This window comes from Cervus canadensis, chromosome 2 (genome assembly GCF_019320065.1).
Source record: "Cervus canadensis isolate Bull #8, Minnesota chromosome 2, ASM1932006v1, whole genome shotgun sequence".
Taxonomy (NCBI): Eukaryota; Metazoa; Chordata; class Mammalia; order Artiodactyla; family Cervidae; genus Cervus; species Cervus canadensis.
In genome coordinates, this window is record NC_057387.1 from 32,485,345 (window position 1) to 32,511,123 (window position 25,779).

At 50.1% G+C, this 25,779-nt stretch overlaps 2 protein-coding genes and 1 long non-coding RNA gene across 6 annotated transcripts; 2 read left to right on the forward strand and 1 right to left on the reverse strand.

The window, feature by feature from the left end:
- Positions 1 to 2,183: 2,183 nt before the first annotated feature.
- On the forward strand, positions 2,184 to 18,269 carry EPS8L3 (EPS8 like 3). Of its 3 annotated transcripts, XM_043460394.1 has the most exons (20): positions 2,188 to 2,341; positions 3,248 to 3,342; positions 6,337 to 6,402; positions 6,544 to 6,608; positions 8,455 to 8,613; positions 8,900 to 9,049; positions 9,135 to 9,190; positions 9,608 to 9,747; positions 9,827 to 9,945; positions 10,198 to 10,318; positions 10,418 to 10,479; positions 10,777 to 10,851; positions 11,204 to 11,352; positions 15,545 to 15,626; positions 15,860 to 15,894; positions 16,394 to 16,568; positions 16,765 to 16,893; positions 17,195 to 17,268; positions 17,555 to 17,687; positions 17,943 to 18,269. In XM_043460394.1, exons 3-20 carry the CDS (start codon positions 6,372 to 6,374, stop codon positions 17,952 to 17,954), a joined length of 1,767 nt encoding a protein of 588 aa, XP_043316329.1. In that variant the 5' UTR covers positions 2,188 to 2,341; positions 3,248 to 3,342; positions 6,337 to 6,371; the 3' UTR covers positions 17,955 to 18,269. The 3 variants fall into 3 exon arrangements, with proteins under 3 accessions (XP_043316328.1, XP_043316329.1, XP_043316330.1); XM_043460393.1 differs by lacking the exon at positions 3,248 to 3,342 and having other exon boundaries at positions 2,184 to 2,341; XM_043460395.1 differs by lacking the exon at positions 3,248 to 3,342 and having other exon boundaries at positions 2,190 to 2,341; positions 6,311 to 6,402.
- LOC122436572 lies at positions 2,847 to 20,816 on the reverse strand. Of its 2 annotated transcripts, none has more exons than XR_006268045.1 (4): positions 20,690 to 20,816; positions 19,496 to 19,540; positions 11,610 to 11,777; positions 2,847 to 3,094 (listed from the first exon to the last, which is right to left on the reverse strand). It is a non-coding gene; the product is annotated as an uncharacterized LOC122436572 (long non-coding RNA). The 2 variants fall into 2 exon arrangements; XR_006268044.1 differs by having other exon boundaries at positions 20,458 to 20,769.
- Positions 20,817 to 20,867: 51 nt separating this feature from the next.
- Positions 20,868 to 24,192, forward strand: GSTM3 (glutathione S-transferase mu 3). Its single transcript, XM_043460396.1, has 8 exons — positions 20,868 to 21,007; positions 21,408 to 21,483; positions 22,056 to 22,120; positions 22,802 to 22,883; positions 22,970 to 23,070; positions 23,396 to 23,491; positions 23,584 to 23,694; positions 23,995 to 24,192. Exons 1-8 carry the CDS (start codon positions 20,960 to 20,962, stop codon positions 24,091 to 24,093), a joined length of 678 nt encoding a protein of 225 aa, XP_043316331.1. The 5' UTR covers positions 20,868 to 20,959; the 3' UTR covers positions 24,094 to 24,192.
- Positions 24,193 to 25,779: the final 1,587 nt, after the last annotated feature.

Genomic DNA, 25,779 nt, shown 5'->3' on the forward strand with positions numbered 1-25,779 from the left:
TGCTGCACTCAATATGCCAGCAAATTTAGAAAACTCAGCAGTGGCCCCAGGACTGGAAAAGGTCAGTTTTCATTCCAATCCCAAAGAAAGGCAATGCCAAAGAATGCTCAAACTACCGCACAGTTGCACTCATCTCACATGCCAGCAAAGTAATGCTCAAAATTCTCCAAGTCAGGCTTCAACAATATGTGAACCATGAACCTCCATTTGTTCAAGCTGGATTTAGAAAAGGTAGAGGAACCAGAGATCAAATTGCCAACATCTGCTGGATCATTGAAAAAGCAAGAGAGTTCCAGAAAAACACCTACTGTTGCTTTATTGACTACGCCAAAGACTTTGACTGTGTGGATCACAACAAACTGTGGAAAATTCTGAAAGAGATGGGAATACCAGACCACCTGACCTGCCTCCTGAAAAATCTGTATGCAGGTCAGGAAGCAACAGTTAGAACTGGACATGGAACAACAGACTGGTTTCAAATCGGGAAAGGAGTACATCAAGGCTGTATATTGTCACCCTGCTCAGTTAACTTATATGCAGAGTACATCATGGGAAACGCTGGGCTAGAAGAAGCACAAGCTGGACTCAAGATTGCCAGAAGAAATATCAATAACCTCAGATATGCAGATGACACTACCCTTATGGCAGAAAGCAAAGAAGAACAAAGAGCCTCTTGATGAAAGTGAAAGAGGAGAGTGAAAAAAAGTTGGCTTAAAACTCAACATTCAGAAAACAAAGATCATGGCATCCAGTCCCATCACTTCATGGCAAATACATGGGGAAACAATGAAAACAGTGAGAGACTATTTTCTTGGGCTCCAAAATCACTGCAGATGGTGACTGCAGTCATGAAATTAAAAGACGCTTTCTCCTTGGAAGAAAAGCCATGACCAATCTAGATAGCATATTAAAAAGCAGAGACATTACTTTGCCGACAAAGGTCTGTCCAGTCAAAGCTATGGTTTTTCCAGGAGTCATGTATGGATGTGAGAGTTGGACTATAAAGAAAGCTGAGCACCAAAGAATTGATGCTTTTGAACCATGGTGGGAGAAGACTCTTAAGAGTCCCTTGGACTGCAAGGAGATCCAACCAGTCCATCCTAAGGACATCTGTCCTGAAAATTCACTGGAAGGACTGATGCTGAAGCTCCAAAACTTTGGCCACCTAATGTGAAGAACTGACTCATTGGAAAAGACCCTGATACTGGGAAAGATTGAAGGCAGGAGGAGAAGGAGATGACAGAGGATGAGATGGTTGGATGGCATCACCGATTCAATGGACATGAGTTTGAGTAAGCTCCGGGAGTTGGTGAGGACAGGGAAGCCTGGCGTGCTGCAGTCCATGTGGTCACAAAGAGTCAGATATGACGGAGTGACTGAACTGACTGACTGATTCTCCCCTCCTGCTTCACTCCCTGTTTCTGTCCTACCTCCCTTGTTAGACTGTGAGCCCCCAGAGGGCAGGCAGCCTGGATGCCAAGGAAGGCTTTTAAATATCATGAAGCACGAGGACTGGATCACAACCAGGGACGGAGGGGCGTCTGAGTTTCCCATCTCTGTTGAAGCTGCCCAGGCTCAACCAGGAGTCTAAGGGCATGGGGTCAGGTGGGGAGGAAAGCGTGGAAGAGCAAGAATGATGAGGGAAGGGCTCCCTGCTGGGCCAGAGGGGAAAGAAAAGGCAGGATGAGGTGGGCCCTGCTGGGAAGAAATCTCAGTCCTCCACCTAATGCCCATAGGGTCCCAGCTCCCAGCCCCCATCAACTCTTGTGAGCCCCACATCCTGCTCACAGGGACCACTTGGGTACCCATGACCGCACACCCCCATGGGCAGCACACCCAGGCACACATGCCAGCCCACACCGCCCCCAAGCCTGGGTCCACCTCCGCCACCTGTGCCCGGGATGCCCGCTCCTGCTCCCTGCCCCAGTGCCTGAGGCTGACCTGGGGCCTCAGGGGAGGCACCCACAGGCAGGGGGAAGAGGGGGCTGCACGCTAACGGCAGAGGCAAGTCAAGCAGGAAGCCCAGAAGCAAGGGGCTCTGTCTAAGCTAGGGACACCTGTCGGCGCAGGCGTGGCCACAGGCCTGGGCTCTGGCACTGGGCAGTTGGTAGCCTTGGAGGCCGCCCCACCCGCCAAGAGTCCAAAGAGCACAGGTGTGGCTGCCTCCTGACCTCCGCACCATAAGACCGGCCTGCTTCAGGGCTCACCTGACCACAGGGCCCCTGCCCGGGACTGCGCCACTAGCAAAGAAGCCACCATCTTCCCACCGCCAGCACCAGGCCACCAGCTCAGACACTTGCCCCTTCGGGGGCACCAGCCTCCAGGTCTCACTGGAGCCCAGGTAAGGGCCTGGCCCTCTGGAAGATCAGGGCCCAGCCAAGCCTCAGGAGGTCCCGACATAGTGGGGACAGCTCAGTGGCTTCCTAGGCCAGGGTCTCCAGCCCATTCTCAATGTGGCGGCCCTAAGGAGGGCTTGGGACTCGGCTGAAGGCTAGCAGGCCAGGGAGCAGAGAGGGAGGTAGGCAGGGCTCCAGCAGCATCTCTGGGCTGCTTCTCTCCAGGGCTCATGATGCAGACATGAACTTCTTCCCTGCTCCATTCCCTAAACGTGGGGGATAAACAGGGAAACTGGGCTGCCACAGACCCACCCCCCTCCCAGAAGGCAAGACAGACCAAAGTCAGACCCCATTCCTCCACCCCCTACCTTTCATCCCCCAGCCCTACTCCACCTCGTTGTTGTGATGTGGAGCAGTAGATGTTGCTTGGACCTGCCAAGAGAGATTGTTGCCAAAATCCTGGCTCCCTGTCTACCGATGTCAAATAGAAATAGGGAGACAGAGTTTGGAGGAAGTAGAAAAGAATAGCTTTATTATTTTTGCCAGGCACAAGGGAAACACAGCAGGCTAGCGTCTCAAGAACTATGCCCCCCTTTCTCGGGAATAGGGAGAGGTTTTATATCCTCTTGAAGGTCTTGCGTTTTCTTTTTCTTTTGCAACATTTCAAAACGGCCACAGTTGTCATCGGGCAACTCAGCAACTGGGTCTTGTGTTCCTGAAGTTATCAGCCTGTGACCTTCTTTCTGAAATGCAGAATGCTACAAGAGAGTGGAGGGGGAGAAGAATGCCAGGTGCTGAGTATAATCTATATGGAGTCAGAGAGTAATCAGCTTTGTGAAGTCCAAGTCCAGCTACAAGTGTTTGTTACTAGTAACAGCTAAAGAATAACCAAGATTGTTTAACTCTTGTAGGGCTGTTTGGCTGGTATGTGCCACAGGCTGTTCACTCATTTCTGTTTTGCTGCAATAAAACCCACAGGGACCATCCTCTGTGAAGGGGCTGGCAGGTATGGAGGGGTGCTAACAGAAACGAAGTTCATTTTCTCTTCTTTATCTTCTAGATCTAGAAGCAGGAAGTGTTGCAGCCTGTGGGGTGCAGCTGGGGAGAGGGGGAGCAGGCTTTTAGAACCCTTTACCCTTGGAGAGGAAAGGGATCCTCCCAAACGTGGAAAACACAGACCCATACACAATCCCTTGTTTACTAGAAACTCACTTCCCCAACACTGAGTCATCTTATCAGATCTTCTGCTATTTTCATAGCAGTCCTAGTTACAGGGGCGTGGGCTGCTCTCTGATACTTTGCCCAGGATATTCCAGGGTTTCTGTACAACTCAGATGCATCACGGAAATGCAAGGACACCCGCAGAACTGACACCTATCCATGATGCATACACACATCATTAAACTAACACATACCCTTGACCCACACACTCAGCTAACTCCCACCACACCCCCACGCATCTCAATTACCTCCATTCCATTTCAATGTATGTGTGTATTCTAGACTCCCTCCATGCTAGGAAGGCACTGGGGGAACAGCAGGGGCAACATAAGTCCACTCTCAGGAGGGCACAGCCCAGTGACAGAGGCACATACATAAACAGTTAAAGCATGGAGACAATATTTGTCTGTCTTCTTCTGTCTTACTTGTAGTCAGGCCCAGCTGAGTTCATTCTCTATAAAATATTTACTTGTGATCTCAGACCTGTTATCCTCTTTGAATCACCATATCATCCTCATCTGGTCAAAGGGGTAATAACAGTACCCACCCAGCAAGGTTGTATTGAGGATTAAATGAGTTGTTGGGTGTAACATCTGTAGAACAGCACTCAGCACATAGGATCAAGGAAGTATAAGTGATGGTGCTGTGCGGTGCTATACTTAGTTGCTCAGTCACGTCTGACTCTTTGCAACCCCATGGACTGTAGCCAGTCAGGCTCCTCTGTCCATGGGGATTCTCCAGGCAAGAATACTAGAGTGGGTTGCCATGCCCTCCTCCAGAAGATCTTCCCAACCCAGGGATCAAACCCAGGTCTCCCACATTGCAGGCAGATTCTTTACCTAAGCCACCAGGGAAGCATAAATGATGGTAGCGAAAATTAAATGACATAAAGTTCATAAGGCACTTGACTCTAGGCTCACAGCACTAACTGGGGTGGTACTGTTGTTAGAGAGGAACTTATAAGACTAGGTGTGGCATTAGGAAGATGGGCAGGGTTGAGTGGGGTGATCAAGGAGGGCTTCAATGAGGAGGTGATCCTTAAACTGTAATATATTTATTTTAACTTATTTTTTTATTGCATTAACCTTGGTTTATAACACTATATAAGTTTCATGTGTACAACATTATATTTCTAATTCTGTACACACTATAACATGCTCACCATCAAAATTTACTTTATCCGTCATCACACAGTTGATCCCCTTAACCCATTTCACCTTCCCTCCTGCCCCTTCCCCTGTGGTAACCTCTACCCTGTTCTCTGTATCTGTTATCTCTATTTTCATTTGGTTTGGTCTATTCGTTTGTTTTGTTTGTTTCTTATATTCTACCTAAGTGTGGAGTCATACAATATTTGTCTGTCTTCTTCTGTCTTACTTCATTTAGCATAACACCCTCAAGGTCCATGCATGCTATTGCAAATGACAAGATTTCACCTTTTTATGGCTGACTAATATTCCTTTGTATGTACTACATCTTCCTTATCCGTTTGCATGTGGATGGGCACGTAAGTTGTTTCCATATTTTGGCTTTTGTAAAGGCCAGGATGAACATGCCTGTGAGTGTGCTTGGTCACAACCAGCTCTTTGGGACCCCACAGATTGTAGCCCCCCAGGCTCCTCTGTCCATGGGATTCTCCAGGCAAGAATGCTGGACTGGGTTGCCATTTCCTTCTCCAGGGGATCTTCCCCACCCAGAGATCCACCCTCATCCCTTGGGACTCCTGCACCGGCCAGTAGATTCTTTACCAATGCGCCCCCTGGGAAGACCCCATGATGACTATAGGGGTGTGGATATCTTTTTCAGTGAATGTTTTCATATTCTTTAGATAAATAACCAGAAGTGGGATTGCTAGATCATATGATTATTCTATTCTTAGTTTCTTGAGGAGTCTCCATACTATTTTACACAGAAGCTGCACCATTTTACATTACATTTTACTTATCAACAGTGCACAAAGATTCCCTTTTCTTTTTTACCAACATTTTTTATTTCTTGCCTTTTTGATAATAGCCATTCTGACAGGTGTGAGATGATAGCTTCTTGTGATTTTTGACTTGCATTTCTCTAAGAATTAGTGATGTTAAACATCTTTTTATGTGCCTGTTGGGCATCTGTATGTCTTCTTTGGAAAAAACATCTATTTCCTTGAGCTGGAATTTACAAGGTTGGGTGGGGAGGGGCTCTGGGCAGAGGGTTCAGAGTATGGAAAGGCAAAGACAGCAGTTTTAGTAAGACATTTAGGGAAGTGCAAGTCACTAACACATCCTACAGAGCTCCATCATAAACATGCAAACATATGTGTGTGCATACACACACACGTACACCCCTCCTGAGTGGCTCCCCAGCATAAGAGCCAACACAGGCCTCCTCCCAATTTGCAGAGTTGAAACAGGCTTGGACAAGAGGCTTGCTGTGACAGGGAAGGCTGCTGACCCTCATGCCTCCCGTCCAGAAGCCAGGCACACCCATCCAGAACCTTTCACACTCGGGCCCAGGATGGGATCTGGTCCCAGGTGCCTGTCCACACAGCTTCCCTGGGGCCATCAGGATAAGCATTATTGGCCAAATAATGGGAAGTTGAGAGCCTGCCTGGGGGCCTCCGAGGCCCAGCCAGGATGGAGAGCTCCTTCAGAGGAAACAACTGGAGACACATCCAGAAAGACCCGTGGTCTGAGCCCCAGACCCAGGTCAGGGATGGGCTGCGACAGCGGCTCTCCCACCCAGCTCTGCCTGCTCATCCCTCTCCCCAGCTCTGATCGCTGTCTCTTCTGCTCAGTTTGGGCTTTAGGGAGTCATCTCAGCAGCATCAGCATGTCCCGGCCAAGCAGCAGAGCCATTTACTGTAAGTGGTCCCCTTCTCTCCCTCTGGGTTCCCTGAACCCCCTGCCTCCAGTCTCTCCCTCCCCACACTGACCGCCTCCGATAGTTGTGCCTGTCTCAACTCCTTCTTCTGCCCTCACCCCCTTGCTTCCTGCCACGGCAGTGCACCGGAAGGAGTACCTGCAGAATATCGCCTTAGAGCCCACCCACCTGCAGCACAGAGTGGAGGTGAGTAACCCTAGGGCCCCATACAATTTCCTGACTGAAGCCAAGTTCTTCTATGTGCCCCCGACCCTGACAAAAAGCAGATATCTGAGATAAGTCTGCCACAGAAGCCAACGGCCTGACCCAGCCAGAGCAGGTGGGCTCGGGTCCAGCAAGCCTACCTGAGCATTTGCTAAGCGCAGGGGAGGACGGGGCAGCTGGGCGTGGGCAGGGGAAGCTAAGCCAGTGGGCATCCCATCCCCAAGTAGCAAAGGGATGGGCCGGGAGTCACCTGCCACCACTCGATCCCACCCCTTCCTGTCTCTCGGCTTATCCCCTGCCCCAAGAAACTGCTCTTTGCCCAGGATCTGGTACAGCTGAAGGACAGAATGTGTGAGGTCAGCCAGCGGTCCTTGTGCAGGGACTTGAAAGGGCCACTATCTGAGAGGGGAGCCATCTGGGCTTGAGCTCCCTGTGCGGGGCTTGGAGCCTGGAAGTGGAGGCTCAGGCACTGCCTGGGAGAACGACACTGGCCCTGCCAGATCTAGTTGCCAGGACAGCTGTTGACACCACGTGACAGCTCAGGCTGGAAGGGCGTGGCAGGGAAGAGCAGACACTGCATCAGGCTGAGGGTCTGGGTAGAAACCACCCCCGGGCAGCAGTAGATTTAGCACTCACCCGGAAAAAAAGGCAGGGAGGGATGCTGGAGCAACCGTCTGGAAGAAGTCAGGCTTCCCCAAGTCAGATGAGTTGGGACTAAGATCCCTGGGCTTCATGGAGTGAATGAGGATTGGGAACTAGCTTTGTTTAGGTCTAGGAGGCAAGAGCAGGGGAGGCGTGCCCAGGGTGCCAGGGCATTTGCTCATGATATCAGGGCTCCTGAGTATGCTGGCCGAGTGAACTTGAAGAAGAGCTGGGAGCTATGCAGAGGACAGGGCAGGGCAGTGGGGTCAAGGGGCAGGAGGCAGATGGCATCCTCCCAGCGAGGACCTGGAGGGGAGCACAAGGGGCAGGACTGTGACTTTTGAACAAGGATGGTAGAAGCGAAGGGTATCCTTGAGGAGGGAGAATAACAGCAAAACCCCGCCTTTGTGATCAGACTAGCAGGGGACAAGGGCCTAAGTGGAGACTGAGGTCAGTGTGGACCTAGAGTGATATTTCTCCCTGGAGAAATAATCAGGGAGAAGGGTGGTGGGCTTGACTTATTCCTGAGAGACTGGGAGTTAATGGATTATCAGAAGTGGGACATGCATTCTGGGCGTGGGGAGCAGCATGAGCAAAGGCACGGAGACAGGAAGGCTAGGTCAGGGAAGAGATGGACCAGGCTGGGTGGGTGATTCTCAAAGAGAGCAAAGAAAAGTAGGGGACAGAATTTGAGCATCCTATATCCTACCTGGAGAAGTTGAGACTTATTTGTTGGATAGCTGAAGCCCACGCCCCCTCCCTATATTTACCACCATCTAGACTGTTACAGATGGAGAAGGAAATGGCAAGTCACTCCAGTGTTCTTGCCTGGAGGATCGCAAGGATGGGGGAGCCTGGTGGGCTGATCAGAGTCGGACACGACTGAAGCGACTTAGCAGCAGCAGACTGTTACAGGCGATGACTGTTCTTCTTCCAGAGTTCTAAATCCCCTCCTACAGCCCATCAGTCCCCACCTTGGGAGCCCCATCCTAGCCTGACTGCCTCCAGCCCTCATATTGTCTCTTGAAGACTGCTTTATGGGGATTGCCTGGGGCCTCGCCAGTGAGGAGGCCAGGGACATGTCTTCCCCCTCTGCTGCCCTTCCCCCACCCCCAGCCCTTTCCATCCCCACCTGTGAGCCCCCTCTCCAAACCTTCTCCCAGCCCATCTCCTCCTGTCCCCTCAGCACCTGATGACATGTAAGCTGGGGACACAGAGAGTCCAAGAGCCCAAGGATGTTCTGCAGAAGCTGCAGGAGATGGACGCTCAGGGCCGGGTGTGGAGCCAGGACTTGCTCCTGCAGGTCAGGGATGGCTGGCTCCAACTGCTGGACATCGAGACCAAGGTCAGCCTCCCACCATTCCCTGCCAGCGGTCATAGCTAACCTGGGCTGTGGGAAAGCAAGCCCCGGGTCATGAACACCATCCACCATGCCCCACACGGCAGCCACCCCTCCCTCCCCCCCAATACATGCCCAGGACTAGGAAGAAACAGGAGATAGAGGCACAGGGGTCAGGGAAAAGGACACCCCATCCCAGGCCATTGGAAGGGTGGAGCAACCCAGGTCAGGAGCTGCTAGGGGCCTGTCGGGCTCTCAGCGACCTCACAGCCAGCCTCTCTGCTCGGCCCAGGAGGAGCTAGAGTCCTACCGCCTGGACAGCATCAAGGTCATGGACGTGGCACTCAACACTGGCTCCTACAACTCTGTCCTGTCCATCACCGTGCAGGATTCGGGCCTGCGAGGCACTAGCACTCTGCTTTTCCAGTGCCAGGAAGTGGGGGTGAGATCTAATAACCATCACCACCCCCTACCTTACCCCTCCCCTCCCCCATCCCCCAAGCCTGTCTGACTGCTGGTTCCTCCAGGCAGAGCGACTGAAGACCAGCCTGGAGAAGGCTCTGGAGGAGGAGCTAGAGCAAAGGTAGGCAGCCTCTGCCCCAGCCCACCTGCAGAACCCTGGAGCTCAGGTCTGGGTGGGCTAGACTCTGCCGCACACCTGGGGGAGCTCAGGGGCCTGTGGCCCAATAACACAGACATTGACCTGGGGAGTGGTGAGGCTGGAAGCAGGGTGCAAAAGGGCCTGGGGAAGGGACTGGTGCTGGGCCCAGGGGCCACTGGAGACTATCCTCAGAGACTGACGTGGGACCAACTGGTCCCGGAGGGCAGGCCGATGACGCAGGGGAGAGTCAGGGAAGGGTTTGGATGGAGATCAGGGGGCAGGGCTGGTGGGGCTCCTGGAGAGGGGCAGTGGTACCCCTGGGTCCTGGGGCAGAAGTGTGGGCAGAGCCTCTGCCCCAAGAACCCAGTCAAAGCTGTGGCCCTGTCATGCCCTTCACAGGCCCCAGTTTGGAGCCCTTCGCTCAGACCAGGACCGGTGGAGGGGGCCTCCTCTGGAAAGGCCGCTCCCTAAGGAGCCGGCGCCTCCTCTGGAGTGGGGACCCCCTCCCAAACAGCACTACTTGATGGGCCCAGAGCATGGTAAGTTTGGGCGTGGGGGCCAGTGGGAGGAAAGGTCCCCATCAAAGAAGTTCTGGGCCATGGTCCTCTTCCTCTGCAGACACCCCACCACCATCTCCGAGGCCCCTGCCATTCCGCACCAGCGTCCGAGAGTCAAGCACCTTCTTGCTGTCTCCTTCAAGGAGGTCCCCATCCCCTGAGGACCCAAAATGGGATAAGGTAACTGCAGACTGTCTTGGGCTTGTTGAGGCTTTTGCTGTCTAGCCAAAGGGAGGACACCAGTTGTCTCCGTCACCTCAAGGAGCCAGGTCCCAGGTCGACCAAGGCAGGGCCTGGCCTGAGAGGGGACACAGAGGCTTGGTCAGGCCCTGGGCTGGGCCTGAGGCTCAGGCTTGTGGTGGAGGGGGGCAGGGTTGGGAGTTCCAGGGCGGGTCTAACTGCCCACTCAGCCAGGGGTTGTTTGGGGTCCAGGAGGTGCTGGACCATGTCCTAAGGGACATCGAGATGTTTGTGGGGAAGCTGGACGAGGCCCAGTCAAAGACTAGTCGTAAGAAGAAGAATCACAGGAAGAAAAATAAAAAGAATAAGGGAGGTGAGTGCGAAGGGCCAGGGGAGAGGAGCTGGGGTTTGGGGGAGGGGGGGAAGTCTTGGCATGATATATGACTCGCCATCTACCCCCTTCTTGCTATAGAGATAACAGAGGAACATTACATCGACTGCTTCCAGAAGATCAAGTACAGCTTCAACCTCCTGGTACGTGACTCCCCACAAGTTTCCCAGCTCTTCTTGCCCCCTCCTTCCCTTCCCCCACCTCAACAATCCCCTCCTCTCCCTCCCCTCTCCCCCGCCAGCAATCCTGTTCCCTCTTCTCTCCATGAACATCCTATGCTGCTCCAGCTTCTCCTCCTGGAACCGTCCCTCCCCACTCTTGGTTACTTTGGGAGAATGCCAGGCTCCCCACCAAAGCCAAGAACAGTTATGGGGCCCTGGGGTCCTGGTGAAGGTGGGGTGGGAGGAAGGCTGGTGACAGGCTTCACCCTGTGTCCTCAGGGAAGGCTGGCCACCAGGTTGCAGGATACAAGTGCCCCTGAGTTTGTACACATCATCTTCAAAATTCTGGAGTCCGTGAGTCAGGGCAGGGGTGGTGGGGGTAGGGGGGAAGAGGGTGGTGGTACAGAGGGACGTGCTGAAGTTAAGATGAGACTGGTCAGGGTGGGAGGGAGGGGGCAGAGGGAGGTACGGGTCTGCTCCTTGCTCACCCCCAGCACACCCTCTTCCTTGACCCCAAGACACTACCCTACTCTGCCCAGCAAGTACCTCTCAGCAGACTAGGTGTGCTGGGGTTGGAGCCAAGGACACCAGTGAGGGCAGAAAAGAGCAGGCCTGGGGCAAAGTAGGAAGCCAGGGACCCCAAGCCCTTTCCCACTCCTGCCCCCGAAGAAGCCCAGGCTTCCTGACACTTTTCATCCTTCCCCAGATCCAGACCCAGTGCCCTGAATCTGGCCTAGCAGCCCGAGTGATCTCACCCCTCCTCACCACCAAGGCCATCGAGCTGCTGCAGTCCTGTCTAAGCCCATCAGAGAATAACCTCTGGAAAGGGCTGGGGACAGCCTGGACCACCAGCCAGTAAGTGACAATAAGGCCTGAATGAATCAGAGGCAAGCAACATGGGGGTGTAGGGCAGGAGGTGACAAGCTCTATGTTGTATCTTAAAATGAATTGTATACCGGTTAAAACTATACCCATTCCTCCACTCCCCAGCTCCTGGTAACCTCTACTCTATGAAATATCTTAAAACAAATCAGGGAAATCTACCTGGAGTTCCCAACTTTTAATTAGGCTAAACACAATGGAAAAAAAAAAAAAAACACCAAGACACTTACCATCACCCACCATTGCAGAAAAGCATTATCTCAGAAAATAGAACAATTCTTCCCAAGAAAGGAGCACTGGCAACCTTCTTCTAAAGTTTTTCTCATTTTTGTCAAGGACGAAGTGAAAACTTTGTCTCAGTGCAGCCCAGATTTTAACAATTACTGATGTAAGAGATGCTGCAAATGTAACATCAATAAAATTTGCAACCAACTGGCAGAGGAGCTAAGAGAAGAGATATTTCATGTGGGTGGAATGGTGACAGGGGCAGTTGGGCAGCAAGGCCAAGCTGATGGGAGCAGGTGGGGTGGAGGTGGGATGTGAAATCTGTTTGGATACCCTGAGCTGAGGTGTCTGCAGAGACTGGGTGGCCTGGCCCTGCAAGGAGAAGTCTGACCTGGCTACGAGGGTTTGAGAACAGTCAGTACAGAAGGGATAGTTGGGACCCCCTGGAGGTAAGCACTGCAGTAAAGTGAGCAGAGCTCCCTTTAACAAGCATGGCCTGCTCTCCCCACGAGAGACGGGCCTGGGAAAACTTTGAGATGGCAGAAAGAAACAGGGGTAAGGAGGTAAAGGAGGCAAAGAGAAATTCCAGAGAGTTAAACGGAGAAACAAAAAAGCAGAAGCATGAAAACCAAGACAGAACAGGGTTTTAGAAAGAGAAATCAACTGGGGGAAAAGCCAGTGGTTCTAGGAATCTTTTTGCCTAACGAGCAGTTTTGTTTCATTTTTCAGTTCAGCCCCATTAAAGGACTTCTGTGTCCATTTCATCTAAAGACATAAAATATAACATAATATAACCTATTTATTTTATTGTGGTAGAATATATATAGGATAAAATTTATTTTAACTATTTTTAAGTGTGTAAGTCAATGCCATAAAGTACATTAACAATATTGAGCAACCATCACCCTTATTCATTTCCAGAACTTTTTCAACATCCCAAATGGGAACTCTATACCCATTAAACAACCAAACAAAACTCTTTACCCATTCCCTTCTTTCCCCAGCCCCTGGTAACCTCTATTCTACTTTCTGTTTCTGCTTATCATTTTAAATATAAGATTAAAGTCAGGTGTACCCTGAAATGTTTTCTCTTTTCTTAAAACAACCAAAAATGAATGAATGAATGAAATGAAAGACAAAAACACAGAGAACAGAATTAACAAAAGAGATGTAAAAACCTTCAAAAGAGTTAAATTGCAGGCAATTTTATTCAAACTATTTCTCTTGAAGCAAACTGGCCCAAAACTACAAATGACACTAAATTCTGTGGTAATAGAATAGAAGGATACAGATCACACAGGGCCATTTGGATTTGGCAATCAGAAATAATCAGGGCTTTAGAAGAACTAGTTTCAACAGAGTAATGGCAGAGGTAAAAGTCATGAGGTAAGGAATAAAGAAAGATCCAGAGGTAAGAAAATGTAGGCAGGGCATATGGACACATCCTCAAAAAATTTGATAAAGATGAACTGTGAACTTCCAGATGGTCAAGCTGGTTTTAGAAAATGCAGAGGAACCAGAGATCAAATTGCCAACATCCGCTGGATCACTGAAAAAGCAAGAGAGTTCCAGAAAAACATCTATTTCTGCTTTATTGACTATGCCAAAGCCTTTGACTGTGTGGATCACAATAAACTGTGGAAAATCCTGAAAGAGATGGGAATACCAGACCACCTGACCTGCCTCTTGAGAAACCGGTATGCAGGTCAGGAAGCAACAGTTAGAACTGGACATGGAACAACAGACTGGTTCCAAATAGGAAAAGGGAGTACGTCAAGGCTGTATATTGTCACCCTGCTTATTTAACTTCTATGCAGAGTACATCATGAGAAACGCTGGGCTGGAAGAAGCACAAGCTGGAATCAAGATTGCTGGGAGAAATACCAATAACCTCAGATATGCAGACGACACCACCCTGATGGCAGAAAGTGAAGAGGAACTAAAAATCCCCTTGATGAAAGTGAAGGAGGAAAGTGAAAAAGTTGACTTAAAGCCCAACATTAGGAAAACTAAGATCATGGCATCTGGTCCCATCACTTCATGGGAAATAGATGGGGTAACAGTGGAAACAGTGTCAGGCTTTATTTTTTTGTGCTCCAAAATCACTGCAGATGGTGATTGCAGCCATGAAATTAAAAGATGCTTACTCCTTGGAAGGAAAGTTATGACCAACCTGGATAGCATATTTAAAAGCAGAGACATTACTTTGCCAACAAAGGTCCGTCTAGTCAAGGCTGTGGTTTTTCCAGTGGTCATGTATGGATGTGAGAGTTGGACTGTGAAGAAAGCTGAGTGCCAAATAATTGATACTTTTGAACTGTGGTGTTAGAGAAGACTCTTGAGAGTCCCTTGGACTGCAAGAAGATCCAACCAATCCATCCTAAAGGAGATCAGTCCTGGGTGTTCATTGGAAGGACTGATGCTGAAGCTGAAACTCCAATACTTTGGCCACCTCGTGTGAAGAGTTGACTCATTGGAAAAGACCCTAATGCTGGGAAGGACTGGGGGCAGGAGGAGAAGGGGATGACAGAGGATGAGACGGCTGGATGGCATCACCAACTTGATGGACATAGGTTTGGGTAGACTCCAGGAGTTGGTGACGGACAGGGAGGCCTGGTGTGCTGCGATTCATGGAGTCGCAAAGAGTCGGACACAACTGAGCGACTGAATTAAACTGAAGGTAATAGGATGGCATCTTAAAAAGCATAGTAACAGAGTCAAGGGAAGACTTGAGCATGTTTTTAAGGCAAAGAAAAGGAGCTAATGGGGACTTCCCTTGCAGTCTAGTGGTTAAGACTTCACCTTCTGATGCACTGAGGAGAGAGTTCTATCCCTGGTCCAGAAGCTAAGATCCCACTTGCCTCCCGGTCAAAAAATCAAAATACAAAACAGAAGCAATATTATAACAAATTCAATAAAGGTTTTTTAAAGGGTCCACATCAAAAAAGGAAAGAAAGAAAGAAAAGGAGCCAATAAAAAAGATTCAAAAGAGGGAATAATTTGTCCCCATTGAATAAATATTTATTAGGGGTTCCCTTTTGGCTCAGCTGGTAAAGAATCCACCTGCAATTTGGGAGACCTGGGTTCAATCCCTGGGTTGGGAAGATCCCCTGGAGAAGGGAAAGGCTACCCACTCCAGTATTCTGGCCTGGAAATTCCATGGACTACATAGTCAGTCTATAGGGTCTCAAAGAGTTGGGAATGACTGAGCGACTTACTTTACTGCCTCTTCTGTCCCTTGTGCACTATACTCTGGAGACAGCTATCAAGGAGATCAACATAGTAAGAAATACAGATAAGTGAGAATCATGTGCAATTCAGAATGTGTGTGCACAGCACAAAGAAGCAGCATTCACATCTGTCTCTGGGAGGCAGGGAGAGACTTCCTCCAGGAGGGACTCCACGTTCCCCAGGCAGGCAAGCAGAGCCAGCCTGGAGGCCACAGGCAGTGCTGCTCCTCTGGCGTCCTGGGCAATGGGTGAGGATGCAGGCTGAGAGGCAGGTACCAGCCCCCACCCTAGAGCCAGCCAGAGTGCTCTGTGGTGATCACAAGGGGGAGGTCCACACACGAACCAGCTAGAAAGAAAGATCTGGTGCTGGGGAACTGAAATAGGTTAGACCCCAAGAATGTCTTCCAGCCCTAACACTGCAGTTCTGCCACTTTCATTCAAACCCCCCAACAGTGAGTTAAAGTATTCATCTCTTAGGGTGTCTGCACTTTCACGGGCAGAGGTGAGGCTGACCCACAGATACCCGCACCGTGGGATTTGTACATGCTTAGCTGTTCGCTCCTATGTGGGTGTCCTGGGGCCTTTCATCTGTGCACATGGGCCACTTTCTCCATTACCTAGAAGATCCCCCAGGCCAGGTGCTGTCATCTCCACCTTCTCCACATCCCACAGTCTGGCACAGAGTGGACTCAGCCTTGTTCTTTCCCTAGGGCCAACTGGACAGGCAGCGAGCCCCCGCCCTACCAACCCACATTCTATGATGGTTGGCAGCTTCCAGAAACTTCCTACCAGGTAAGGGGAGCTTAGCACAGAGCCCAAATCAAAGCCCTAGACTCTAGCTAGTTTCCACCATCTCAGTCCAGCCATGGTCACGTGACACCTAAGTGGTAGGTGGGTTCTGTGTGGAAAGCAGACAGGTGAGGGGGTATGAGGCAGCTGTGTGCAGATGGGTCTGTGGTCTCGCACCCCTGCTCTCTACCACCATGCAGCTGACGTCCTGCTCTCACTTTGTTCTGCCCCTACAGGCGCTCTCAAGATACCAAGACGCTACTTCCATCCGGTATGCCCTGGGCTTTGTCAGGACCGTGTGGTTCTGGAGAGGGAAGGACTGGGCTGATCCTGTGGATCTGCAGATTCTACACCTCACTGACCTCTAGGCTCTCTTTTAGTCAGACATGTACAAGCACATCTCTCCCCTACTTTGGGTGAAAAAGCAGTTTTTTACCTTCCTAGGTTCCAATCCCTCTTCTTTCAGTACTCCCCACACATAGCTGATTTCTCAGAGATTGAGTATAAAGTGCTCAAAGGAGTGCTCAGATACAGAAGACTCCACTGCCGGAAGAGTCTTGAGAAATCAGCAACATCTAGATCTCTTTTGCCTATAGAAACCCATACCCCAAGCCCATCTAACAGTGACCTGCCCTCAAGCTCTGTGGAAACCCCAAAAGCCATTGCTAGACTCCAAACAGGAGAGATCTGGGGATGAGACAGGGGCCGGATCTCTGAGGCCCCACTCTCCAGCCATCCTGACTCTGTCTCTGGGGGGCTAGGGGGGAAAGCCCTAGGTTAAGGAGCACCTCACAGTTTGCTCAAGAGGAGACACACAACCATGGCCCCAGCCCTGTACCCTCCAGACCCGGATCTGTCAAGCCAGCCCTGAAAATGCAAGTCCTCTATGAGTTTGAAGCTAGGAACCCACAGGAACTGACAGTGGTCCAGGGAGAGGTACTGGAGGTGAGGCATGGACTTGAGCTGAGAAAAGGAGGCGGTGGTTGGTGGTTGATGGGAGCTACTGGGAGCATGGGGGGTGGAGGGATTGGCCTGGAGAAGGTGAAGGAAGGTTGGGCAGGGCCCCGAGAGAGAAAGTCCGGTGGGGGAGGGGAAGGCTGACTGGAGAGAGGCTCGCACTGACCTGGTGACTCCCTGGCAGGTTCTGGACCAGAGCAAGCGGTGGTGGCTGGTGAAGAATGCAACGGGACAGAGTGGCTATATCCCCAGCAACATCCTGGAGCCCCTAGAGTCGGGAGTCAGCAGGAGTCAGAGCGAGTCACCCACTCGGGTACTAGCATGCCTAGACTTCAGAAGCTATAAAGCCTGAATCGGAGGTGGGGGCAGGGAGGATTCTTTGACAAGTGGAGGAGATGGCCCTAGTTCAACTGAATCAGTATTATCACGTGCTTACTGTCTGCCGAGTTTATTGTGGGGCCAGAGCAGAGAACAAGCCTTATGCTTGTCGGACAAGCAAACCATGGAGTGAAACACATGGTTTGATGAAAGCCCAGGGAAGGGACCCTGATGAGAGGGGCTGTGGGTGGCTCTGAGATGAGATGGCTTCTGACTCCCACTTCCCCTGGTTCTAGGCTCCAATGCTTCGACTTAGCTCAAGGCCTGAGGAGGTCACAGCCTGGTTACAGGCAGAGAACTTCTCCACTGTGTGAGTGCCAAGTCCCACAGCTTTACCTCTGTAAAGGGGGCCAATAACTTGTGGACCCCCCCTGCACAAGTGTCTCTTCCAGGGCACTTGTCCCTTCAACCCCAGGAGTTTATGGAGTTGGTTTAAGCCAGTATGTTTGTCTTACTCCCTGACCTCCAGACACTCTTTCTGTGAATTCTCCTGTCACCCCAGCCCTCCAAGCCCAAACAGCCCCTTCTCCACCCAGATACCCAGGGCTGGGTCCTTCCACCCTACCACTGACGGTTTCTGCTATTTTTGTTTCTAGCACCGTGAAGACCCTTGGGTCCATGACGGGGAGCCAGCTGCTTCACATGAGACCTGGAGAGCTACAGATGCTGTGTCCACAGGACGCCCCCCGGGTCCTGGCACGGCTGGAGGCTGTCAGAAGGATGCTGGGGGTGAGGACACGCAAGGGTCCCAAGCCCTGCTGGAAATATGGGTTGCTCCCTGAGTGAGCATAAGAGTGCCAGGTGGGCAAGCCAGCGCGCCCGACCCTGGGGCAGCACTCACTGTGGCAGGTCTGGTACAGGACGGTCCCCCAGGGGCTTGACTTCATGTGACAGGCACACCTTGCAGCTCCTAACTGACTGCTGGCATGAGCTCTGGGGTCCCTTATCTGGCACTGGCCTCACCTCCACCTTTTCTTTCCTCAGATAAGCCCTTAGGCAGCAATTCAGACACCTCCAAGACCAAGACTTTCTCACAAGCAAGATGGCGGATCTGATACTCTTTAGAGCCCTGAGAATTCCTCTTCCAAGCCCCCAGGTTGCAGCAAACCCCACACCCCAGCTCACACAGCAAAGAGGATGAACAAGACCAGAGGCCGAGACAAACCGTGCCCCTTCTCGCTGTGTGGAGAGGTCTCCCCAGTTGCCACCTATTTATTGCATCTCTCTCCTGAGCTTAGAGCATTTATGCTTAGATTTGTCAGGACTCTGTTTAGACCCTCTCCTCCCCAATAAAGGTATCCTCAAGCTTGTCGTGTGCCTCTCTTGCAGCTTCCTCTGGCCCTGGTGGAGGCCAAAGGCAGAGAATCAGGAAGAGCTGGGACACAGGGCATGAAACAGCAGCAGCCCTACATCCATCACTGGGCCAGACTATGAGTGGGAATTCACTGGAGCAGAGTCAGAATTCGATGATTATGGCCCAACTGTCCTTAATTTCTAAATAAACTTGAAAATAAGGCTATACTCGACATCTTTATCCATCTGTGTACATTTCTCCTGGTATGTTCCAAGACACCCAGTACAGGTGAGGGCAGAACATCAGAGCAAGGAGTACTGAGGCTGGCAATTGCAGGTTTTGATCAGCCACACTGGCTGATGATGCAAAGTCACACTAAAAAGCATGTCCAGGCTCTACTTGGCAACTTCCTCTTTTAGTACTTCTGTCACTTCCTGTTGCAGTGAGCTAATTTTGAGCCCCCCTCCCCAGCTTGCCTCTTTAGTGGTGGAACATAGGGAACATTGGACTGGCTATGTGAACTCAGCGCAAGTCATTTCACTCTCTGGCTCTCTTTTTTCTCTCAAATGTTAGGTGAAGAGTCTAAACTATCTGTGGCTTCTAATATTTAGGATACATAGCCTTCTTTAATCTCAGAACAGTCACAAGACTCCCCTCCTTATATAACAGAGGTTCTACTATCATTCAGTTAGCCTGCAGATAAGGTTTGATATACATATGGATTAAGGGCCCCTTAAGAGTCCTTAAGACGTTCCCTTATTACAATAGCCAGAACATGGAAGCAACCTAGATGTCCATCAACAGGTGAATGGATAAAGAAGTTGTGGTACATAGATACAAAGGACTATAACTCAGTCATAAAAAGGAACAAAACTGAGACAGTTGTAGTGAGGTGGATGCGCCTAGAGTCTGTCATACAAAGAAAAACAAATATCATACATTAATGTATATATATGGAATCTAGAAAAATGGTACTGATGAGCCTATTTACAGGGCACAGATAGAGACACAGATGTAGAGAACGGACTTGCGGACACAGTGGGGGAGGAGGGGGTAGGACGAACTGAGAGAGTAGCACTGACATATATACACTCTCATGTGTAAAACAGACAGTAGTGGGAAGCTGCTGCGTAACACAGGGAGCTCAGCTCGGGGCTCAGTGATGACCCAGAGGGGTGCGATGGGGGTGGGATGGGAGGGAGGCCCAAGACAGAGGGGATCTATGTACACAGAGTTGACTCACCTTGTTTTACAGCAGAAACTAACACAACATTGTAAAGCAGTTATGCTGCAATAAAAAAAGAAGAAAAGATCTTATAGTCACTCAGTTGAATCTGTCCATGACCCTAACACTGCCAAAATATCCTATTTTTTGACTGCCTATCTCATTCCCTCAAGTTCCTGGCCTCAGAAAATCATCTCTCCTAGCTGGTAACACTGAATAAGAAAGCAAATACTTTTCCTCACAAAATAGAACAAAGGTGAGACCCTTAAGGTTTGACTGTCCAGAGCAAAAGTTAACCGGAAAAGTTAATTTAGGGGAATGAGGAGAAGCGATATTGACACATTGTCTTCTGGGGCTTCATGGAGCTGAAGAAGTCCTAGAAACAGGGAAAACTTCCAGAACCAGGTAAAAAAGTATTTTAACCCAGGGCTCCCCAGATTTCCCAGCAAAGACTGAGATGAGGTGAGACTGTTTGGATATCCAAGTGCAGAGGATCTAGCACAAGTTGGGCTATTACACAGACCTAGTTTTGAATTCTAGGCCACCCACGGACACTTGAAATTAGAAAGGAAACTCACCCTACCTCTCCACGCCACGCTAATCTTCTATAAAATTGGTGTAACAGCTACTTCACAAAGTTGTTGTGAAGCTTAAATTGGAATAAATTAGCTAGCATACATGAAATACCTAGGCTATTGACTAGCATATCATAGGTTTTCAATAAGCATTAGTCTTACATCCCAAGTTAATTTGTGACTGGTCTGTTATTTTAGGAGGAGAAATCCAAACATTATAAATTCATCTGTCCCAATGCATTTGTACTTTTTTCCTTTCTTCTTTTAGTGAACTGTCTTTTTTAAAAGTTTCATCTTTGCTACACCCAAACTAGGGGGAAATGTGTTTTCCCACGCCTGGCCTAAGGGGTTTAGGGACTCTGTGTTATAAGTGTTTGTGCTGCAGAGGCCAGGCCAGGCACCTACCCAGCAGCTCAGAACTCCTCGCCATCCACATTCTATGCACACGCCAAAGAGAGCGATTCCCTGATGGTCAGCCTCTGTCGACTCCTGGTGCTTGCCCACTTTCCCCCAAACCTCCCATCTCCACTAGATAAATATTTATGGCAACTAGGGTAACAGGGTCCTCATGGCCTGGACTGATAGGGCCCAGCCCCATCCCACTCTAACTGAACTATTAAACAGAGTGCGGCTTTACGTGCGGAAGGTAGAGAGACTCAATCACAGGGCCCGGCCGTTCTCCTCACAGGTCTAGCCTCGGAAGTATCCTCCCCCAACGCCAGGAACTGCAGAAGTCGCGCGGGCAGGCGCCCAAGCGGACACTCGGAGGGTGGGGAGGGGGCGGGGGAGATGGCGGTGGGGGCGGAGTCAGGGCGCGCACGTTGGCACCCCCTACCTACGTCGGCTATAAAGCCCCTCCCGGTAGCCTTCTACCACCAGTGCGCGAAGGCACAGGGGCGATTTCGGCATGGCTTCGTCAAAGTCCATGGTTCTAGGTTACTGGGATATTCGCGGGGTGAGTGCGGTCTCAGCGGCTAAGCCGGGCGGTCTGGGAGACTGACGCGGAGGTGGTAAGGGGTCCTCTTGGCGGTCTCCGAGGCCAAACCTCCTACGCCGCGCTGCGCAACGGTGCGCGGCCGGCCCCCTGCGAGCTCCGGGGCCGCGGAGACCGACCCCCTGCCCCGCCATTGGAGACGCTGGCCTGGGGGAGAGGGGCTGAGGGCAGTAAGCCAGCCCTGGGTAGGTCTCGGGAGCTGCTTAACCACCCCATCCCGGCGGGATGCGGCGTCTCGGCAGCCCTGGCAGGGACGTTGGCGGGTGAGGGGTGGAGGATGTTGGGGCTTGGGGGCAGGGAACTGCGCAGTTGCTGACCGAAAGCTTTCCCCCACCCCCACCCTTCTCCCTGGACCCATCAGCTGGCGCACGCCATCCGCATGCTCCTGGAGTTCACGGATACATCCTATGAAGAGAAAAGATACACGTGCGGGGAAGGTAATGCTTAAGTAGGTGCCAGTGCGACGCCGCGCTGAGCCGAGCAGGTCTTCCAACTGTTCCTGCCTTCTTGAGCCCAGAGGGTGGCATCACGCCAAGGTCGGGTGGGACTTCTGCCACCAGTCACCTGGGAGCTCTCTGCTGTGTTTAGTGTGGGGAGAGAGCTGGAAATTCTCCTCGTGCCATAGCCCAGCTCTGCCTTAACACTGATGGTAATGGCTAAGCTTTTGGGGTCTGGGTATGTGAGGTATTGGGCTTCCCAGGTGGCGCTAAAGAACCCGCCTGACAATGCAGGAGACATGAGATGGGGGTTTGATCCCTGGGTCAGGAAGATCCCCTGGACGAGGGCATGGCAACCCACTCCAGTTCTTGCCTGGAGATTCTTGCCTGGAGAATCCCATGAACAGAGGAGCCTGGCAGGCTAGAGTCCACAGGATCACAAAAAGTCGGCCACACTGAGGCGACTTAGCAGGCTTGTGAGGAATTGGAATTAGGGTGTGTCCCTAAATCTTTCCACGCTCCTCAGGGGGATTTTAAGCTGGTTGGATCCCACTTCATTCTTTCTCTTACAGCTCCTGACTATGATAAGAGCCAGTGGCTGGATGTGAAATTCAAACTAGACCTGGACTTTCCTAACGTAGGTGGTTTTAGGAGAAGAGGGGGCAGAAGGGAAGGCCTTCAGCTATATCCTTGCTCCTTTCCTCTCTACTCTAGTGGTTTGTAAAATAAGGGCTCTTCCTTTCGATAGAATGCAGGGGGTCCTTATACTTGGATGAAGAAAAAATTACATTTGCATTTCTACTAACCACTAGCTGAGAGTTAACAGTTCCTTCTGTTGTGAATGTAGGCAATGTGACTTTGATTATTAGCCAAGCCTGTGACTGGGTATTTTTGTATTACATGTGCTGCAAATATTATAAATAAATATTATTTACACTTACCATACTTTGAAAGTATGATAGAAATTACATCTGTTATTTAATGCATTCATAGGCACATATTACTCTTACAATTTTGTTCTTTTAATGTTATATAAATTATGTAATATGTGTAATTTGCTTTATGCATTTAAAAGCCTTATTCGGAGAAAAAGTGCATAGCATGCACATGCCCATACACAAAAACACACACAGTAAAGCACCCCTGTCTAGAATCAAGTGTAGACTCAGTTGCTGCCTTTTACTTTCTTTCTTCTTTCTCCAAACACAGCATTTTCTCTCTACTGTACTCTTCCCTGCAAGCCTTCTTTCCCAGGAGAGAGAGGCAGGGAGGCAAGAGAGAGTCAGGTTGCTCATTTGGCCTCTCCTTTTCTTTCCAGCTGCCCTATCTCTTGGATGGTAAGAACAGGCTCACCCAGAGCAATGCCATCTTGCGCTACATCGCCCGCAAGCACAATATGTGTGAGTGGGGTAGGGCTGGTGATGTGAGGGTTGCTCCCCTGGGAATGGGTAAGGCCAAGGGTGATTTCCTGTCATCTGGCCTATAGGCGGTGACACTGAAGAGGAAAGGATTCGAGTGGACATCATGGAGAACCAGATAATGGATTTTCGCATGCAGCTGGCACAAATCTGCTACAACCCTGACCACGTGAGTTTCCTGAACAGGAATCCATCTAGAAAAGGAGCCTTTAGGAACTCTCAAGGGTTAAATGTGCCCCATTCTCCTGCTGCTGCCTTCCCACCAAGTCTGTCAGAGTAAGAAACAGAACTCTTATTTCTGGAGGGGTTGTTTGTCATGTAAGTCGTGTTGGCCCTTCTTTCCACATCCCTCCTTTCCATCTACCACCTCACCCTGAAAGCATGGAGAGGAAAGCACCTGGAGAAAGGGCTGCTAAGTGTCCATCACTGGCCCATGCCCTGGTCCATGGAGATGATGGCAGCTGTTCTCACTTTTGCTTTTACTTCTCCCCCAGGAAAAGCTGAAGCCTCGGTACTTGGAACAGCTACCTGGACAACTGAAACAGTTCTCCTTGTTCCTGGGGAAATACTCATGGTTTGCGGGGGAAAAGGTAGAAGACAGGAAAGGAAAGGGAGGGGATCCTTTTCTGTCTCTGCAGGTATAATGAGCCCCCCAGACCTGATGATCTTATTGTCCCTGTAGCTCACCTTTGTGGATTTCCTCACCTATGATGTCTTAGATCAGAACCGTATGTTTGAGCCCAAGTGCCTGGATGAATTTCCGAATCTGAAGGCTTTCATGTGCCGTTTTGAGGTGATGCCCCTTGCACCTTTCTCTTAAAAAACACAGGCTGCCCTGGGCCCTCGAGGGACCCCGTTGTTGTATATTCTTGCCTAACAACTTTTGCCTAAAGGGATCAGTGGTTGGACACCTCTAAACCTTTAGGTCTTGGGAAGGCCCTGACTTCTATACCTTGAAGGCACTGTCTATAAGAAGTGGTGGGGATGAGGGACATGGGGGTGGAGTCAGGCAGCATGCGAGTGCTACTGTTTTGAAATGGGTCTTTTGGCCTGGGTTAGAGTCTTTATAAGATTTGGTGTGCTTTCCCTTCAGGCTTTGGAGAAAATAGCTACCTACATGCAGTCTGACCGTTTCCTTAAGATGCCTATCAACAACAAGATGGCCCAGTGGGGCAACAGGAGAATCTGCTGAGCCGGAGGCAGACTTGTACTGCTTGTTTTGTTCCATTCCATCCCTGGGGTACCTGTACTCCCTCTTCCCTGCTCTTTTCAATAAATAGCATTCAGGCTACTGATGTCCAGCTTGGTTTCTGTTGGGAATAAAGGCCGAAGGGGAGTAAGGACATGTGAATTCAATCACTGCAAATTAGCATTCGCCTGCCCCACACCTGAGTCCAAGGGCTAGAGGCTCTTGCCCAGACCTTGAGAATACTAGAGGGAAGGCTGAGATTTCACAGCTGTAGATAACAGGTTGTTAAATGAGACTGTATCCCCTGTAAAGTCTTGGTGAAGTCTTCAAGTAAAACTGTGGTAGATTTGGAAAGATTTCAAGTAAAATTGTGGGGGATAGTTGTGGAAGATTTCAAGTAAAATTGTGTGGTACTATGGACTCAAAGGAACTGGAGATCAGAAACAGACCCTTATGTATGTGATAAAGATATTTCAAACTGGTGGACTAATCCTTTTATAGGAATAGGACAGTTACTTAGCAATTAAAAATAATAGACTCCTACCTTATGCCATTCACTAAAATTAATTCATCTGGAGTTTAAGGCCCAATGTTAAACACAAAGCTCTAGATATTAATGAAAATGTATGAAAATTTGTGATCATAGGGTAGAAAAAGTTTCTCTAAATACAACATTTTAAAAGCTGTAAAGGGAAAGATTTTACAGATTTACCTTTTTCCCAGATTGTAAACAGATTTTTTATGACAAGGGATAACTAAGAAAAATTAAATGGCAATGAGATAAAAGACCAGTATAGAGACTATTATATAAAGAACTCTAGTCAAGGCTATGGTTTTTCCAGTAGTCATGTATGGATGTGAGAGTTGGACTATAAAGAAAACAGCGCCAAAGAATTGATGCTTTTGAACTGGGTGTTGGAGAAGACTCTTGAGAGTCCCTTGGGCTGCAAGGAGATCCAACTCCATCCTAAAGGAGATCAGTCCTGGGTATTCATTGGAAGGACTGATGTTGAAGCTGAAACTCCATTATTTTGGCCACCTGACGCGAACAGCTGACTCGTTTGAAAAGACCCTGATTATAGGAAAGATTGAAGGCAGGAGGAGAAGGGGGCGACAGAGGATAAGATGGTTAGATGGCATCACCGACTCAATGGGCATGAGTTTGGGTAAACTCCAGGAGTTGGTGACAGACAAGGAGGCCTGATGTGCTGCGGTTCATGGGGTTGCCAAGAGTCGGACGCGACTGAGCGACTTGAACTGAAATCATTAAGGCATTCCAGGTATTTTTTTTAATTGAAATAATTCCTTGTGCCATACAGTAGGTCCTTATTATTTATTTTATACATAGTAATGTGTGTCAGAGAAGGCAATGGCACCCCACTCCAGTACTCTTGCCTGGAAAATCCCATGGATGGAGGAGCCTGGTAGGCTGCAGTCCATGGGGTCGCTAAGAGTCGGACACGACTGAGTGCTTCACTTTCACTTTTCACGTTCATGCACTGGAGAAGGAAATGGCAACCCACTCCAGTATTCTTGCCTGGAGAATCCCAGGGATGGGGGAGCCTGGTGGGCTGTCCGTGGGGTCGCAGAGTCAGACGCGACTTAAGTGACTTAGCAGCAGCAGTGTGTGTCAGTTAATCCCAAACTCCTAATCTATTCCCTCACATTGCCCCCACCTTTTCCCTTTGG